Source organism: Neospora caninum, chromosome IV, assembly GCF_000208865.1.
Source record: "Neospora caninum Liverpool complete genome, chromosome IV".
NCBI lineage: Eukaryota > Apicomplexa > Conoidasida > Eucoccidiorida > Sarcocystidae > Neospora > Neospora caninum.
This window is the reverse complement of record NC_018389.1, coordinates 548,940-563,694: the sequence shown is the minus strand read 5'-3', so window position 1 is coordinate 563,694 and position 14,755 is coordinate 548,940. Positions and strand designations below refer to the sequence as shown.

Sequence of the window (14,755 nt, the reverse complement as noted above, 5' to 3'; positions counted from 1 at the left end):
GTTGGCCTGACGATTTTTTTGGACAGCCGGTCACGGAGGACGGCGTGAAACCCCGTACAAGAGACGCCTCTGCTGTGCCAAGTCTTACGTCTCACACAGAGCACGAGATTCGCTTTCGAAGTAACTGGAAAGTTCCCGTCGACTCCGTCTCCACGCTTGTCGGTGTTCGTTTGAGGATGTGCGTACCGGTCGACTGCTCGCGCTCCCGCTCTCTCGTTCATGCATCTGCTCGGCGCATGCAGAGAAACAGCGGGTTTTGTCTTCTCAAGCAGCTGCGTCCTCATGGCCTCCACTCTTTGCTCGGTTCCTTCGTCCACCACAACTGACTTCTTCTCTCAGCAACAAGGCTGCTTGCTGCGGTCAGGACCCGTTTCTGAAACACAGGAATCCGCGTTTTTCTCCTTCCCCTGCCGTGCCTGAGTTTTTCTGTGAGGCTGACGCGTCCTCCTCTCCGCATGCAACGGAGCTCTCCTTACCCTCCCCTGGATTATCGACACTTTTTTCTCTTTTCTCTAGAAGCCGGGAGAAGAAGAAGTGCTCCTGAACCCTGTTCTCCTCCTTGTTTAGCGACTGAAGATGCAAGTCTAGTCACCCGCCAAAGGACACTGCTGGGTCCCCCGTTGTGTAGGGCCCCTTTGCCGTGAAGACATGGCGAAGAGAGTGAAGTAAAAGGTTTTCCCTGAACCTTGTTGCTCTAGCGCGTTGCCGGAATCTCTCTTCTTTCCGCACTTGCTGCTCCCCCAGTCGTCTCTTTCTCCGGCTATCTCCTATCTCCTTTCCCCGAAACGCCCCGCCTGGGAATCCCGGTCGTGTTCAGGGGTGACACGCGGCGCCCTGTAGGTCGCTTCTCTTTCATATCGCGCCTTCTTCCCCCCTGTCGTCTTACTCTCTCCTTCTCTCCCTGTCTCGCCGTTTCTCGTTTAACCTGTTCGTTTAACCTGTTCTTCTCTCTCATTCTCTTTCTCTCCCTCTTATTCTCTGTTCTCTTCACCCTTTTCTCGCGGATTCTCTCTGTCACCTAAATCTCGCGCCGGCTGAACCGCCGGACCCCGAACCGAAGTTGCCCCGGCACTGTTTGCGAAGGAGCGAAATATCCGCGCGAAGAAGATCCTTATCACCGCGTCGGCTTTTCGAAGAGAATCGCGTGTGGGCCCGACTGCGAGGTAGATTCGCAAGGAGACGGAGAGTCCACAGGAGCCAATTCCCTCGGCTGATCGGGCTGTCCCGAGACCGGTCTAGCGACGGTCGCTGTGTGCTCAGCGCCCGAGCTCCCCGGTGAAACTCGACGGAGAAAAACCAAGAAAACAAGGAAAGATTGGACGCGAACGTGGAGGCTCATGCCCCAGAGAGGCCTGCCTCGCTTTTCTTGTCTCTTGATGTATAAAACGAGGACCAGCTTGCTCCCCTTCTCTCGCGTCTTTGGAACTTCCGAATGCTCCAATCGCTGCTGGGGCGCTTTGGAGGGAAATGGGGGGACCTCCCCTCCTCGTTTGGATTCGTGGTCGGGGAGGAAATCCCCCTTCCCTTTGCGCTGCCTTGCGGTTTTTTGCTGTTCACATGCACCCGGAAGAGCGACGGGGCGCCTGCGTCGCTCTTCCTCCTGCAAAAGAAACCGCAAGGAGACGGGTCGGGCGGTGTCTCTCCTCACGTGTTCCCCCCGGACGTGCCTGCGGGGCGCAATCACCTGCAACGCGCCAAGACGCTCCTTCACCCAGATGTGCTGAAAACGCTCGAAACCCACGAGAGCGATGCGGCTCTCTACGTCGTCACTGAAAAGTGCTGGCCGCTGCCCGTGCTGCTGTACGAACACCAGAGGCAACAGACGGAGCCCCGCGGGCGAGGGGTGAGCTCCCAGCACAGTGTCTGCGCGAAATCCGAGAACGGAGAGGCCGACAGCAAGAACGAGAAATGCGAAGAAGACGCGAAGACTGCCAAGGCCGAGAGAGAAGCTGCAGCTGCTGCCTGCGTCGCCGATGTCGTCTGGGGAATCTACCAAATCACCAGCGCCGTGGCCTTCCTGCACGAATCCTGTAACATGCTCCACGGCCTCGTTAACCCCCTCAGCGTCTTCGTCACAGCCAACGGTGCGCCGCAGAAACCAGGGAAAAAATAAAATGAGAGAGAGCAAACAAACCAGCTGCACACGTCGAAATCGCCTCGACCACGCACCGCACACACAGTAGTTCATCTGCACATGCACGCAAACTCTTACACGTATCACTACATGTAATATATAAATATATATATATATATATATATAAATGAGTAAATAAATACATAAATAAATATATATATATATATATATATGGCTTCGTTCTGGCGCTCTTCAAATGCAGTTGTAGGCCTGCTTGTAGACTTGTGTGGAGCAACGTGCACGTGGGCATGTACAATTTTGAGGGTCGGTGCTGAGCAGCCTGGAGTGGGGCCCAGAGGGTGCGCTTTTTCCGCTGACGTGAATGCATGCGCTTTTTCCAGGAAGCTGGCGCCTGGCCGCCATGGAACTCGCGCGGACCGCCTCGGCGCCGCCCGCGACGCTGATCGCCGATGCGCGCCGGAGTGCGGCCGCCCTGCAAGGATGGCAACCTCCAGACCGCGTGCCTCCCGGTCTGCCCCCGCAGTGGATCGACTGGTAAAAAGGCTGAGAAAACAATCCGCACCTGAAAGGCCGAGACTCCTCGCAATCAATCGAAAAACGCCGTCTTCTTTCTCGACGCTTTCAACGAATGCCTTCACCTGCATAGAGCGAAATACTGATATGCATGCACACCCTTACAAATAAAAATATATAGATACATATACATATATACATATATATATATATATATATATATACGTATATATGCATGTTTACACACACACATATATATACATATGTATATATATATATATATATATATATAGTTGGATAGATCTAGAAGTAGGTGGGTTGTTGGAGTTGCGGTTTTCTTGTTTTTTCTGTCCTGGTCTTGCACGTGTCTTGTTCTTGTCTCTGCTTCTTGTGTTCCAGGTGGGGTTTAGCTTCGTTGGTTGTGTGGACGTATACGACGTTGTCTTCGAGTTCTACCCCCGCGAGTTTTTCTTCCAGTCGCGCGAGTTTCAGCAACTCGAGCTACGGGAGCAGCGCGTGCGGGAGTCTCTTTGATCTCTCTGTGTCGTCCGTTTCCTCGCACGCGCCCCTCCTCTCGCCGAGTGCGCGACAGCTCCTCGACCGCCTCCTCCACCCTTCCTCGCCTTCTCCGCGTTTTCTGTCGGATCTGCTGAAGAATGACGCGTACTTTAGCAGCAGCACGTGCAGTTGCTTGTTGTTTCTTCGCGAAGTCCACGTGAAGGGAGCGTACGAGAAAGAGGCCTTCTTCGAACAAGAGCTCCCGCGGATGCTTCAGGCACCCGCCCAGGGGGGTGCCGCCGCGCACGCAGCGCTGCCGCAAGCGGTCCAGGAGCAACAGATTCTCCCGGAACTCCTCAAACTTCTCGACCCGAGCATCCGCAGTTTCGGCGCGCCAGAGTCCTCAGTTTCCTCCAAAGACGCGTGCGTGGCCAGCAGCTTGACGCCTGCGGTCGTGGGCTGCGTCGCCATGGTCGCCGCCGGGATGCAGGGCCCGGCCAGAGACGACAGCCAGCGCCGGCGCCTCCGAAACGTCCTGGAGAAACTCTTCAAATCCAGCGACAGGGCGATTCGGTGAGAGGACTCAGGGCACAAATGCGAGAGCAAAAAGCGACAACCACGCTCACACACCCACACAGAACCCATGCACAAACAACGTACACTTTGTAATATATATATATATATATATATATATATATTTATGCGTATATATGTATGTATATATATGTATGTATATATATGTATATGTATATATATGCGTATATAGATCCATATATATATATATATATATATATATGTGTGTATATATATATATATATGTATATTTATGCGTATATATGTATGTATATATATGTATATGTATATAGATCCGTATATAGATCCATATATATATATATATATATATATATATATATGTATATATATGTATATATATATATATATATATATATATATATGTATATTTATGCGTATATATGTATGTATATATATGTATATGTATATAGATCCGTATATAGATCCATATATATATATATATATATATATATGTATATTTATGTGTATGTATCTATTTACAGCTAGAGAGAGATGTGCGTGTTGGGAGGCAGAAACAGGAGACACAGGAGAGAGCTGTGTATGTTGTGTGCGTCTCGTGGTGTGGATGCGTGTGAAGAAGTGTAGGGGACGAGGGGAGCGTAGATGTATGGCTTGGTTTCTGCCTTCTCTGCAGGTACACATTGTTGACGTCGTTCCCCGTCCTGGATCCCCTGATGCCGCGGAGTCTGTACACGCGAATCTTCGACAGTCTCATGCTCGGGTTGCTCGACTCTGCGCTGCCCATTCGCGAGGCGACAGTCAAGTCTCTCGTTCTCGTCTGCGCAAAGATTGGAGACGACAAAAAGACCGTGAGTGTCCTCGGGCCCTGAAGCGTATTCCGAAGGGCCTCGTACGGGTGGCTGCGTCGTGCACGTCTCGGTGGGGAGCAAGCGAGAGCCTCGCGTTCTCCCACGGGCGGGGCGTGTCGTTCGCCGTTGTGTTTCTAGGTGGTTTTGAGACAGGCTCTGCCCGCTGCGTCTGGTTGTGCGTTTTGCCGGCTCGTCTTCTCCCTGTGGTAGCCGCCGTCTTTCGGGCGTGCGTTTCTACCCCGCTTTTGTCTCCTTCCCCCTGTGTGGCAACGTCGCCAGCACGAGACCGTCCGTCGCCGCGACTGCCTTTTCTCTCTCTCCCTCGGTCGTCCTCGCTCCCTCGGTCTTCCTCGCTCTGTCCCTCTCTCTCTCCATCTTCCTTTCTGTCTCACCGTTTCGACAGGTGTGTGTTTTTCCGGTCTTTTCCCTCTCGCTTTGTTTGCCCTGGCTGCTTCGGCGCGCCTTTTTCGTTCTTCGCTCTTCCCGCTTGACTTTCCGTCTCTTCTCGCTCCTTCCTCGACGCGCGCTGCAGCTGCAAACCTGCCTGGAGCAACTTTCGCGGCTGACGGGAGACGCTGAGGGCCTCGTACGCACCAACGCATGCATCTGCGCAGCGAAAATCGCCAGCCTGCCTCAGACGGCTCCGCTCTTCAAAAAACATCCTGACCGCCTTCTGCAGGTGACCAGAAGGGAGCGAGAAAAAGGGAAGAAACAAAGAAGCAAGCAGAGGGAGAGCGGAAGCTCGTCAACCAAACCAAGCCAGAAAAGAGCGGTACACGTGCAAACGCCATATATATATATATATATATATGTATGTATCTATGTATATATATATATATATATATGTATCTGCATGCGGTCTGCCTTCGTCTGTTTCTTCTGTTTCCTCTTTTCCCGGCTCTCGTAACGGCGTCAAATGCTCACACGCCTTTGCGCGATCTCCGGATCACCGAGGCTGGGTGTCCGTGCCTTCGTTTCCCTGCGTCCAAAACGTTTCGTGTCGACTGGCTGTACGGTACCTTTTGTCTCGTCGCAGATTCAAGGGCGTTTCTTTCCTGTTTCTACGTTTGTTTTCGCCGACCAATTCGGCGAATTCTGGACGCTCGCCCCTCGCGTCTTCTGGTGTTTTTCAGCTGCTTCAACAAATCTTTCTCGCCAGTTTGAAGGACGGGTTCTCACCGTGTCGTCAAGCAGCACTTCAGGTAAGGAGGCTGCCGGTGTTACACACAGCCATCCTTTTTGTGGAAACATGCGAAAAAGAGACATCCGCGTTTCCGTGAGCAGCTTGGAGAACAGCGACACCAAAGAAAGAAGAGGAGAGTAGCGATACAGTCTAGTCACTCAGCAACACGAAAACTCCCATATATATATATATATATATATATATATGCATGTATAATTACATCTACATAGTTCTGCAGGATGCATATCGATATATGTATGCATGCCATAGGAGAAGGCATCCATACGTCCATCTCCTCATATGTGTATCTATCTATTTATCGGTTTTTATATGTATATATACATATATATTTCTCTGTATATGCATATATATATATATATATATATATATACTTGTATTCGTCTACCTAGATATGTTTAGAAGACACGGGCCATGCATGAACTGGTGCTCAAGTGGGGCAGGATAGGTCCATGTCCTTGCCTCTTTCTCCGTCTTCTTCCGCGTTGTTCTCTTCTCTGTCGGACCCTCTGCCGCCTTCCTCTTGCCCTTTCGTCTCTTTCTGTGATTCCTGTCGTAGCTTTCAGTCGCGTGCCTCGCGCTCTTCTCTCCTTCTTTTTTCTTGTTCTCTCATTCTTTTCGTATTCGCTCTCTCTGCTTTTGCCGTTCTCACAGTCTGTCGGGCACTGCCTGGATCTCTTTCCTCTCCAAGCTCTCGCCCATCCTCTCCTCGCTGGTGTGGGGGGGTCAACTCTCGACGAAGAAGACTTGGCAGTCTCCGAGGCGTCGGTTGAAACTCTGAAGCAAATCGTCGTCGCAATGGAAAAGAAAGTCAAGGAAAAAAACGCCGCCCTCCGTGCTGCACGAGGTAAATCGTCTCCTTTTTCATTTCGCTTTTTTGTCCGCTTTTGTCCTCATGCTCCTCTCTCCTTTCTGTCTCTTGCTTTCTCCTTTTTTCTTCTCTCTCCTTTCTCTCTCTCTGTCTTTTTTCTCTCTCTCTTGCTTTCTCTTTTTCTCTCCTTCTCTCCCCCTGTTTCTCTCTCTTTGTCTCTCCCCCTGTTCCTCTCTTTTTCCCCCTTTTTCTCTTTCTCCGTTTCTCTTACTGTCTCTCTATCTTTTTGTCGCCTCCCTCAGTCGCCATCCTCCATCTGCGTTCGTTTCGGCTTGGGCTTCGTTTCTCCTGTCTCAGCTGGAAAAGGAGACCAAACCGACACAGCCCCGCCGCACGCAGCACTCAACAGCGCGAGCGCTGGCGGCTATGCGTTGCCGTCTGCCGCCGAGAGCGGATGGTTCGGCGCCATGGCGAGGACCATGAGAGCCTCTATAGGTACGAACGCTCTTCGGGTGACATTTTTTCACGTACGTGTCTTGCACACGCGTGCTTCTGTACAGCTATATATATATATATATATATAGATAGATAGATAGATAGATAGATAGATAGATAGATAGATAGATAGATAGATAGATAGATAGATAGATAGATAGATAGATAGATAGATAGATAGATAGATACAGATATATTCGTATATGCATGTGCCGGGTTGACGAGTAGTCGTAGCCATGTGTGTTCCGGTTAAGCCTAAATGATTTCTGTATGGGCAGTTGTGTGTAAGGCCAGACACGAACACGCCTCAATCACTACTTTCTACATGCAAACATATATATATATATATATATATATATATTTATATCAGCTACGATTGCATGTCTGACGGTATATACACCCTCCGTGTTGCCAGCTATCTGGCTAGGCAAATGAACATTCAATCTGCGGCGTTTTCACTGCTTGAATGCTTCGTGTGTTCTCCTGTTCTTTCCTTCTCAGCGAGTGTTCGGCGCGCAGATGACTGTTCCAGTAGACTTGACTTCCGAGCCAGTCCTTCTTCTTCCTTTGCTTCTTCCTCGTCGTCTTCCGCGTCGCCATCTTCTTCCTTTGCTTCTTCCTCGTCGTCTTCCGCGTCGCCATCTTCTTCCTTTGCTTCTTCCTCGTCGTCTTCCGCGTCGCCATCTTCTTCCTTCGCTTCTTCCTCGTCTGTCTCTTCTTATTCTTCTCCATCTGCTTCCTTCTCTTCCGCCGCGTCACGCCCTCCCGCCCCGCGGCCTCCGCCTCCTGCGGAGCCTTCCAGGTCTGTGCGTGCACCGGTCCGTGCGTTTTCGTCTCACCATGCGAGCGCGTCCCTCGCCGTGCTTGGGGAGAGAGAACGCGAAAGAGAACGACCGGGAACGGTCAGCAGGATGGTCCCAAGTCGCGAGGAGGTAGCCTTCAGCAAACGTCAAGCAACCCTCGCAGACGACAAGGCCTTCCACGACGCCGCCGATACCATCAATGCGTGGGGTATGTTGGCAGTCACCACATCTACATTCACTTTCAAATATCCAATCGCAGTTGTACATGTATAGAAACATTTATATATTCATATATACATGTATACGTTTATCTTAATCTTCATCTATATACATATATATATATATATATATATATATATGTATATGCATGTATATATATATATATATGCATATATATATATATATATATATATATGCGGTGCTAGTGGCTTTGTGTATGTGCGGGGGATCAGGAGTCCGTAGTCGACGCTGTGTGACCCGTATTCTTGTTTAGAGTTCTTGGTTTTTTAAGATCTCGCGTCGGTCGCTGTACTTTCACACACTCAGGGACTTGCTTCGGTTTCTTCGATTCTGCCTGCAAGTTTAAGCATCGCCCTTTTTCCCTTTCCACAAGTTCGGGGCGTGGTCTTCTTCCCCCTGTCAAATCGCGGTGTGGTATGCCTCGCTTTTGCACGCTACCACAGATGGGATGCTTAGGTTTTTACACTCTTCTCTCTGGGGTTGGGAAGCAACGAATTTGACTCCTGGTTTCCCCGTAGGGCCCCTTTGTCTGTGTTTTCAGTCGAGGACGATGAAGAGATTTCCGTGGATTCGTGGGATGTCGTTGCTCCCTCGAGCGCGGCCCTCGGATCGTCTGCGCCGAAGCCACCGTCCGTCGCGTCGTGCTTCTCCTCTCCTGATGCTCCCGTCCCTCCTGGTGGAAGTTCTTATTCTCTCCCTGGAGGCCTCTCAGCTGCTGCGGCCGAGTCCTCTCGTCCTTCTGCTTCGTTCCCGTCTTCAGCCTCCATGACGTTAACTCACAACCATGTGTCGCCTCCCACAAGCGCACTGGGCTCTCGATCTCTTCTCCCCTCCTCTCTGTCCCCTCCCGGATCTTCCCTCTCTTCTTCTCTGAACCGAGGCAACGGGCTGACGCTCGGGAGAGGCAGGCTGAGGGGAGAAGGTGAGGGAAAGAAGGCTGCGGCTCTCGACGGCGACGACTTCTTTGCAGAGGTCGAGAGAGAGCTACAGAAGGAGCGAGACTAGCTGAACGACGGGAAGCGAAGGAGACGGAAGTGCAGAGAGCCGACCGGGAAAGGAAGAGCGAAGGAAAACGAGAAAAGGGAAGGAAGCGGAAGTGGCAATGCGACGCAGAGACAAGAAAAAGATCTAGAGGACGAGAGGGAATCCGGAACAAGCGAAGTAGAGAGTAGGCGCCGAGACGGGTAGCATGTCTAGCGAGGCACTCGTGATCCGCGTCGTCCGTGCACTTTCGAAAACCGAAGAGGGAGAGAAAGGAATTTACACGCGAATGAAAGGAAGAGATGTCTAGGAAAGACGAGCAGAGGCAGGCGAGAAGACACGACGAGAAAGCGTGTGCCATCCTACGAGGTCAATTTTTTTTTTTAAAGTGGACAGGGAGAGAAGTGGAGAATTCCTGGGGCGGGAGGGGGGGGGGGGGGGGACAATATCTTTCTGGAGACAGATCCAGACTGCAGGATGTGTGAACCTCGGCGTGGGGCGAGAACGCTTGTCTCGCTTTTTGGTCGTGCTTCGTTTATCGCTTTCATCTCAGTAGACACGAGAAACAACAGAACATGCGTTCAGACCTCAGAGCTCTCCGCGGCTCCGGCATTGGCACCGGAAGAAAAGGATCACAAAGAATCGTTTATCTTTTGTCTAGCGACGCGGAGCAGCTGTCTCAGGCTCCCAATCAGAGAACGTTATCCAGACAAACACGCACATATATGCCTATATATATATATATATATATATATCGTTTCTGTTATTCATAGAGATGCATGCATGCATGCTTAGTCATTTGTCTCTATGTGTTTATCCGAATATGGAGAAAGTGTAACCTCGACAGACATACAATTACATGTATGCATATGTTTAGATTCCCACTTTGAGAATGCTCATGCGCTTCAAACCCACCATATCTCCCATATCTCCTTCAATCTCTCATTACGTGGAGGGGATTCGACACTTCGTTTCTAGATAGCTTTGTGGAGCGGGAGAGGCCAAGGCGCTTTCTCTCCTTATTTCCTCCGCCTCCGTCGCTGCTTCCCACAAGCCCCGGTCTGCCCTCGCGACGACGCGACAGCACATGTATGCCAGAAACGAACGGAAATTTAATTTGCCTTCCTGCGTACGGTCTCGACCGAAAGAGAAAGAAACGCCTAGTTTTTTCGAAATCGCGACTCAAAAACCAAGCCTCGCAGGCAGAGACGAACGAGAGAGACTCTCGAGAGACCAACCGCAAAGTCGCCATGCCTCCTCGGCTGACAGGCGGCGAGTCCACAGCACTGCAGTGTTTTGATGGAAAACAACCGCCGGAGAGAGAAGAAAATAAGAAGAGATTAACGGAGGGACGAGAATAAGAAGAGATCAAGGGAGAGAGGAGAATAGGAAAAGATTAAGGGAGAGACGGTAAGAAGAAGAGATCGAGGGAGAGAAGAGAATAGGAAGAGATCAGGCGAGAGGATAAGAATGCAATAACAGAGAGGATGCTTCTATGGCTCGTGCTGTCTCGACATTCTCTCTCGTCACAAACTTCTCTTCATTTTTAGATGCACGACAGGCAGCATCGCAGCTTCTTCAAAAAGGCTCTCGCGGTGGCTAATTTGCCTCAGCCGAAATAGGAAGGCAGAGATCGACGGATCTTTCGAATGTTTGGGTTGCGATTAATCGGAGCGTCCCGGATGCTGCAAGACAAACGGGAAAAACAAAAAAACGCATGCATACGCAATTGTATACACACGTGTACATCTCAGATGCACGTAACGCCCATCTGTCCCTGTAATTTTGCAAATATGTGCATCTCTTCCACTGGTGCCGCGCGTCAATCTACACACATCTGCATGCATATGTAACTACCTATACATATATATATATATATATATATATATGCATATGTGGAGAGGTGTATCTACTTGTATATATACGTGTTTACAGGCGCAATGGACACGTCAAAATGCGTGCATGCGTATCGGGAGATGCGACAGCCACGGAGACAGGAGGGACGTCGACGTTGCTTCGCCTCACCGGAGAATGTGGCTCGGCAGCTGAAACCGAAATTTCCACAGGTCGTCTCGAGACACGTAGGTGTATCCCATTGTTCTCTTTAGCTGCTTGTGGGTCTGAGGCAAGCACATCAAAGAGAGCTCGTCTGCATAAAGCGCGCATCTCCTCCGCTCAAGCAAAAATGTGGAATAGACAAACGCAGACACACAACTGCATACAAAGCAGTAGCCTCGACAAGAAAGGGAGCGAGCGGAGCGCGTTCCTAGAGACAGAGAGAGACACAGATGGTGACATACATACAGACAGAGACAGTGAAAGAGGCGGATGTGTATATAGATAGAGAGAGAGAGTGAGAGAGAGATACAGAGATGGAGAGGAGACGTAGAAAAGAATCGATATAGAGACGGACCAGCAGGAACACCTGGACGAGACCGAAGGAGCACGAGGTTAACGAGAGAAAAGTAGAGCGGGAAGGCGTTCGAAGCGCTAGAAACAGCGGGTCTTAGAAGGGAAACAGGCGCTGCCGTCCACAGGCCGACAGCAAAACAGAGCAGAAGACGTACCAAGTTTTCCTTCTCTCCGTTTCTTCCCGAGCGAAGTCGCTGCCAGCCGAACCTGAAAGAAGAGAAAAGGCAGAGGAAAGAGGCAAACGGATGTTCCTCACCCCCAAAAAGCAGTCTCCCTCTGAGGCGCCACGCACCTCCACAGCCTGTTCCCATTGAAGGCGTGCACAGGACGCACACGGACATGCACTCCTGGAAAAGTGCTCTAACAACAATAGGAAGCATCTGCATGTATCCACGCGTACATGACGAGAAGTACTCATATATATATATATATATATATATACGAATATATTGTAGATATGTGTGCACGACATACAGAACCATGCAGTCCTTAGATATATGTGTACATTGAGATACTGAGGTAAGTACGTATGTATTTGTGCATGTATCGTGAGAGAGGCGGCAAGATGCAGAGTGGGGGAAACGAAGGCGTGTGTGTCTCCCTTTTCGTGTGTGCGTCGTTACCTTGTGAGTTTGAATCGTTGAATAACTTTGCTATGGTTTTTTTTCTTGAGGGATCTTTTCCGGTATTGGCGCATGCGGGCGTTCAGCCTGTTTTTCACCCAGTCAATGACGGGCTTGTAGCCGCGGATCTGGCTGTGCATGGTCGGCTGCCGGGGAGGCGGTGCACATCCGCGGCAAAAAGGCATGGACGGAGGGACTGGAAAGTCCGGAAGCGCAGAAAGCGCGGAGCAAGCAGAGAAAGGGAGGCGAGCAGGGGAGGAGACAGCAGGCCGAGGCGACGAAGAGGCGCTCCTGGATAGAGGAGAGGCCGCCGAGAAGACCGGAGAACTCCGCGGTCCAGAAGAGGAAGTGGGCGAACGCCGAGTCTCGGAGTGTGCGAGAGGAAAGGCGTGAGAGGTCGAGAAGAACCTCGAACAAAACTGGAGAAAAGAAAGGCGGGGAAGATTCTCCCGGCCCCAGACCGCGGCGAGCGCGTGCCCGGGTTGCCGGCTCCAGAGAGGCGACAGAAAAGAAACGGAAGGCGAAAAAAAGGAAACGGAGGGCGAAGAAGAGGAAGGAGCGGACGAAGAGGAGAACGACGAGAACGTCGAGGAAGAGGGGCGCTGCCTTGTTGAAGAGAAAGTTCTCGACCGCGAGGTGCGGCAGCCTGCGAGCTCTGCTGCGGGAGAAGTCAGAGAGCGCGAGAGCGTCCCACACGCGCACCTCTCCAGTTTGTCTGTTTCGCCTGGGACAGGAAACTGCCGCCGAGGCCGCTGAAAAGGAGAGTGTGGAGCAATACGCGAAGAGAGCGACAGAGTGAGAGGCCGGAGGGAAGGTCGCGTCGCCCCCAGGAAAGGGGTGCTTCCGATCCGGTTGAGTCCCGCCATGTTTTTCTCCTAGTTCACTCAAAAGAAAGAAAACGGCAAAGGCGCGTGGAGAAACTGTTTCCCGAGAACAGTCAGAGCTGACAGAACGCCCGAGCGGACACACAGCGGGAGTCGTCGGCGTCTGGGGTCGCCTCGCCGCACTTGCAAGCACTCCGCAGCGTCGAGAAGTTTTCTTCCTCAGTGTCCTTCCCACGCCACAGCAGTGCGGCTGGTGCCTCCTCCACTCTTCAAAGACGGCAGGCTTGGGCCATGTTCTCCCGCGGAGAACCGCGCATTCTGTGACGGTCAGCGTGGAGCGAAGTTTCCCGGCCGTCCCGTCCTGTCACACAAAACACACGGCGCGCGTTCTTCCACGGACTCTCTTTTGTTTCTCGCCTGCGCGCCCGAGCCAGATGGGCAAAAACAACTCAAACAGTGGTAAGCGCCTGAGATCAACTTTGTATCTCGATGCATTTGTCGCGCTCTGGCGTGCCTTGGCACATCCCGTGAGACCCGTGGCGCACTGCGGCACAGAACGCGTTGTGTATAGACACCCCAGTTTGTACGCCAGCACGGAGTTCGATGGCTGGAAGGGAAATGCAAATACACATTCGCACTTCTCTACACATCTACGCATGATTTTGCTTCTTTTCCTGCTTATGGAGTTGCATGTGAAAGCTCGTTCGGGGACAGAGAACAGTCGCTCGCTGTGGAAAGAGACACGGGAGTCGACTGGCGGCTTTTCTCTCGGCTCTCTCGCTGCCGAGTTTTGACCGTTGCTGTTGCGAGGTGTCGCGCGCACTCTCTCGCTGGGAGGCAGAGAGGGGGTGAAGAGATGCCGACGGTGCTCGTCCCTTCCACAATTTCCGTTTTCCCTTTTTCCACCTTCTCCCTCTCCCGTGTTCGCTTCTCTCCATTCGCCCTCGTGCGGTCTGGGCTGCCTTCGTGTCTTGTGCGTTTTCCCGAGTTCGTTTCTGCCGAAGGTGCACTGCGCTGCGCCGAGAGGCGCTGCGAAAAAGGAGGCTGTGGAAGAAGGCCACCCGCGGAGCCGCGGAAAGCGAAGAAAAACGAGGAAAAGGAAATTTCCCCGGAGAGGCAATGCGGGCGTCGTGCCTCCTTTTCCCTTGATTCGTTCGAGAAGACCACACAGCGTCCGCCCAGTTTCGAAGCGCTCTGAACCCTTTCTCTCGGTTGGTGTGCTCGCTGGCGGCAACGCGCGGAGTCTCCGTTTTCGCGCGCCTTTTCTCTGCGTTTTCCCCTCGCATTTTCTGTTGCCCATCCCCTGCGTTTTCGGCGCCGTTCCGCGCACCGTTTTTCTGCTTCTTCTTTGTCCTCTCCCATCAGCTGCAACCGCGTGTCGAGTCGGACAGGTTCCCCGGGTTTTTCCGCCGCTGCACTGTGTCTTCTTCCACTCTGGGGAATCGAGGAAATATCGAGAGACGCCGAAGTCCCCGGACACAAGAGGGGAGACTGCCGGTGGAGCTGGGACGAAAGAGGCTTCAGACCATCTCTCTCCAGAGAGCTGAGGCGCACGCGAGTTTCCGCGTGAATTTTCGGGGGAAGAACAGGGGCCACGCCGCACGTTGCTCCGCACAGTCAAGGAGAGGAGAAACCAGAGGAAGGCGGCGTTAAAGGTTTGCATAGTTGAGTAGCTTAACCAGAGGGGAGAAAAGTGAGGGATAAAACTTGACTCGGCGCGGAGACGAGAACGAAACCGAGCGTGGACAGTCCGATGCTCGATCCATGATGCTGCAAAAACGTCGACCCGGGAGGCGACACAGGAAGAACAAGGCGAACGCGACCGCTTAAGAAGAGAGAAAGAGACATTTTCAAAA

The 14,755-nt window shown here is 51.8% G+C and overlaps 2 protein-coding genes across 2 annotated transcripts; one reads left to right on the top strand and one right to left on the bottom strand.

Annotated features, from left to right (window-relative positions):
• Positions 1-1,432: 1,432 nt before the first annotated feature.
• NCLIV_010260 (hypothetical protein) lies at positions 1,433-9,064 on the top strand (the record flags this gene model as incomplete). The annotated part of the gene is made up of 9 exons (XM_003880541.1): positions 1,433-2,084; positions 2,476-2,629; positions 3,008-3,679; positions 4,335-4,509; positions 5,643-5,711; positions 6,365-6,557; positions 6,879-7,016; positions 7,518-8,027; positions 8,601-9,064. 9 exons carry the CDS (start codon positions 1,433-1,435, stop codon positions 9,062-9,064), a joined length of 3,027 nt encoding a protein of 1,008 aa, XP_003880590.1.
• Positions 9,065-10,649: 1,585 nt separating this feature from the next.
• On the bottom strand, positions 10,650-12,215 carry NCLIV_010250 (hypothetical protein; the record flags this gene model as incomplete). The annotated part of the gene is made up of 4 exons (XM_003880540.1): positions 10,650-10,725; positions 11,066-11,160; positions 11,608-11,659; positions 12,076-12,215. 4 exons carry the CDS (start codon positions 12,213-12,215, stop codon positions 10,650-10,652), a joined length of 363 nt encoding a protein of 120 aa, XP_003880589.1.
• Positions 12,216-14,755: the final 2,540 nt, after the last annotated feature.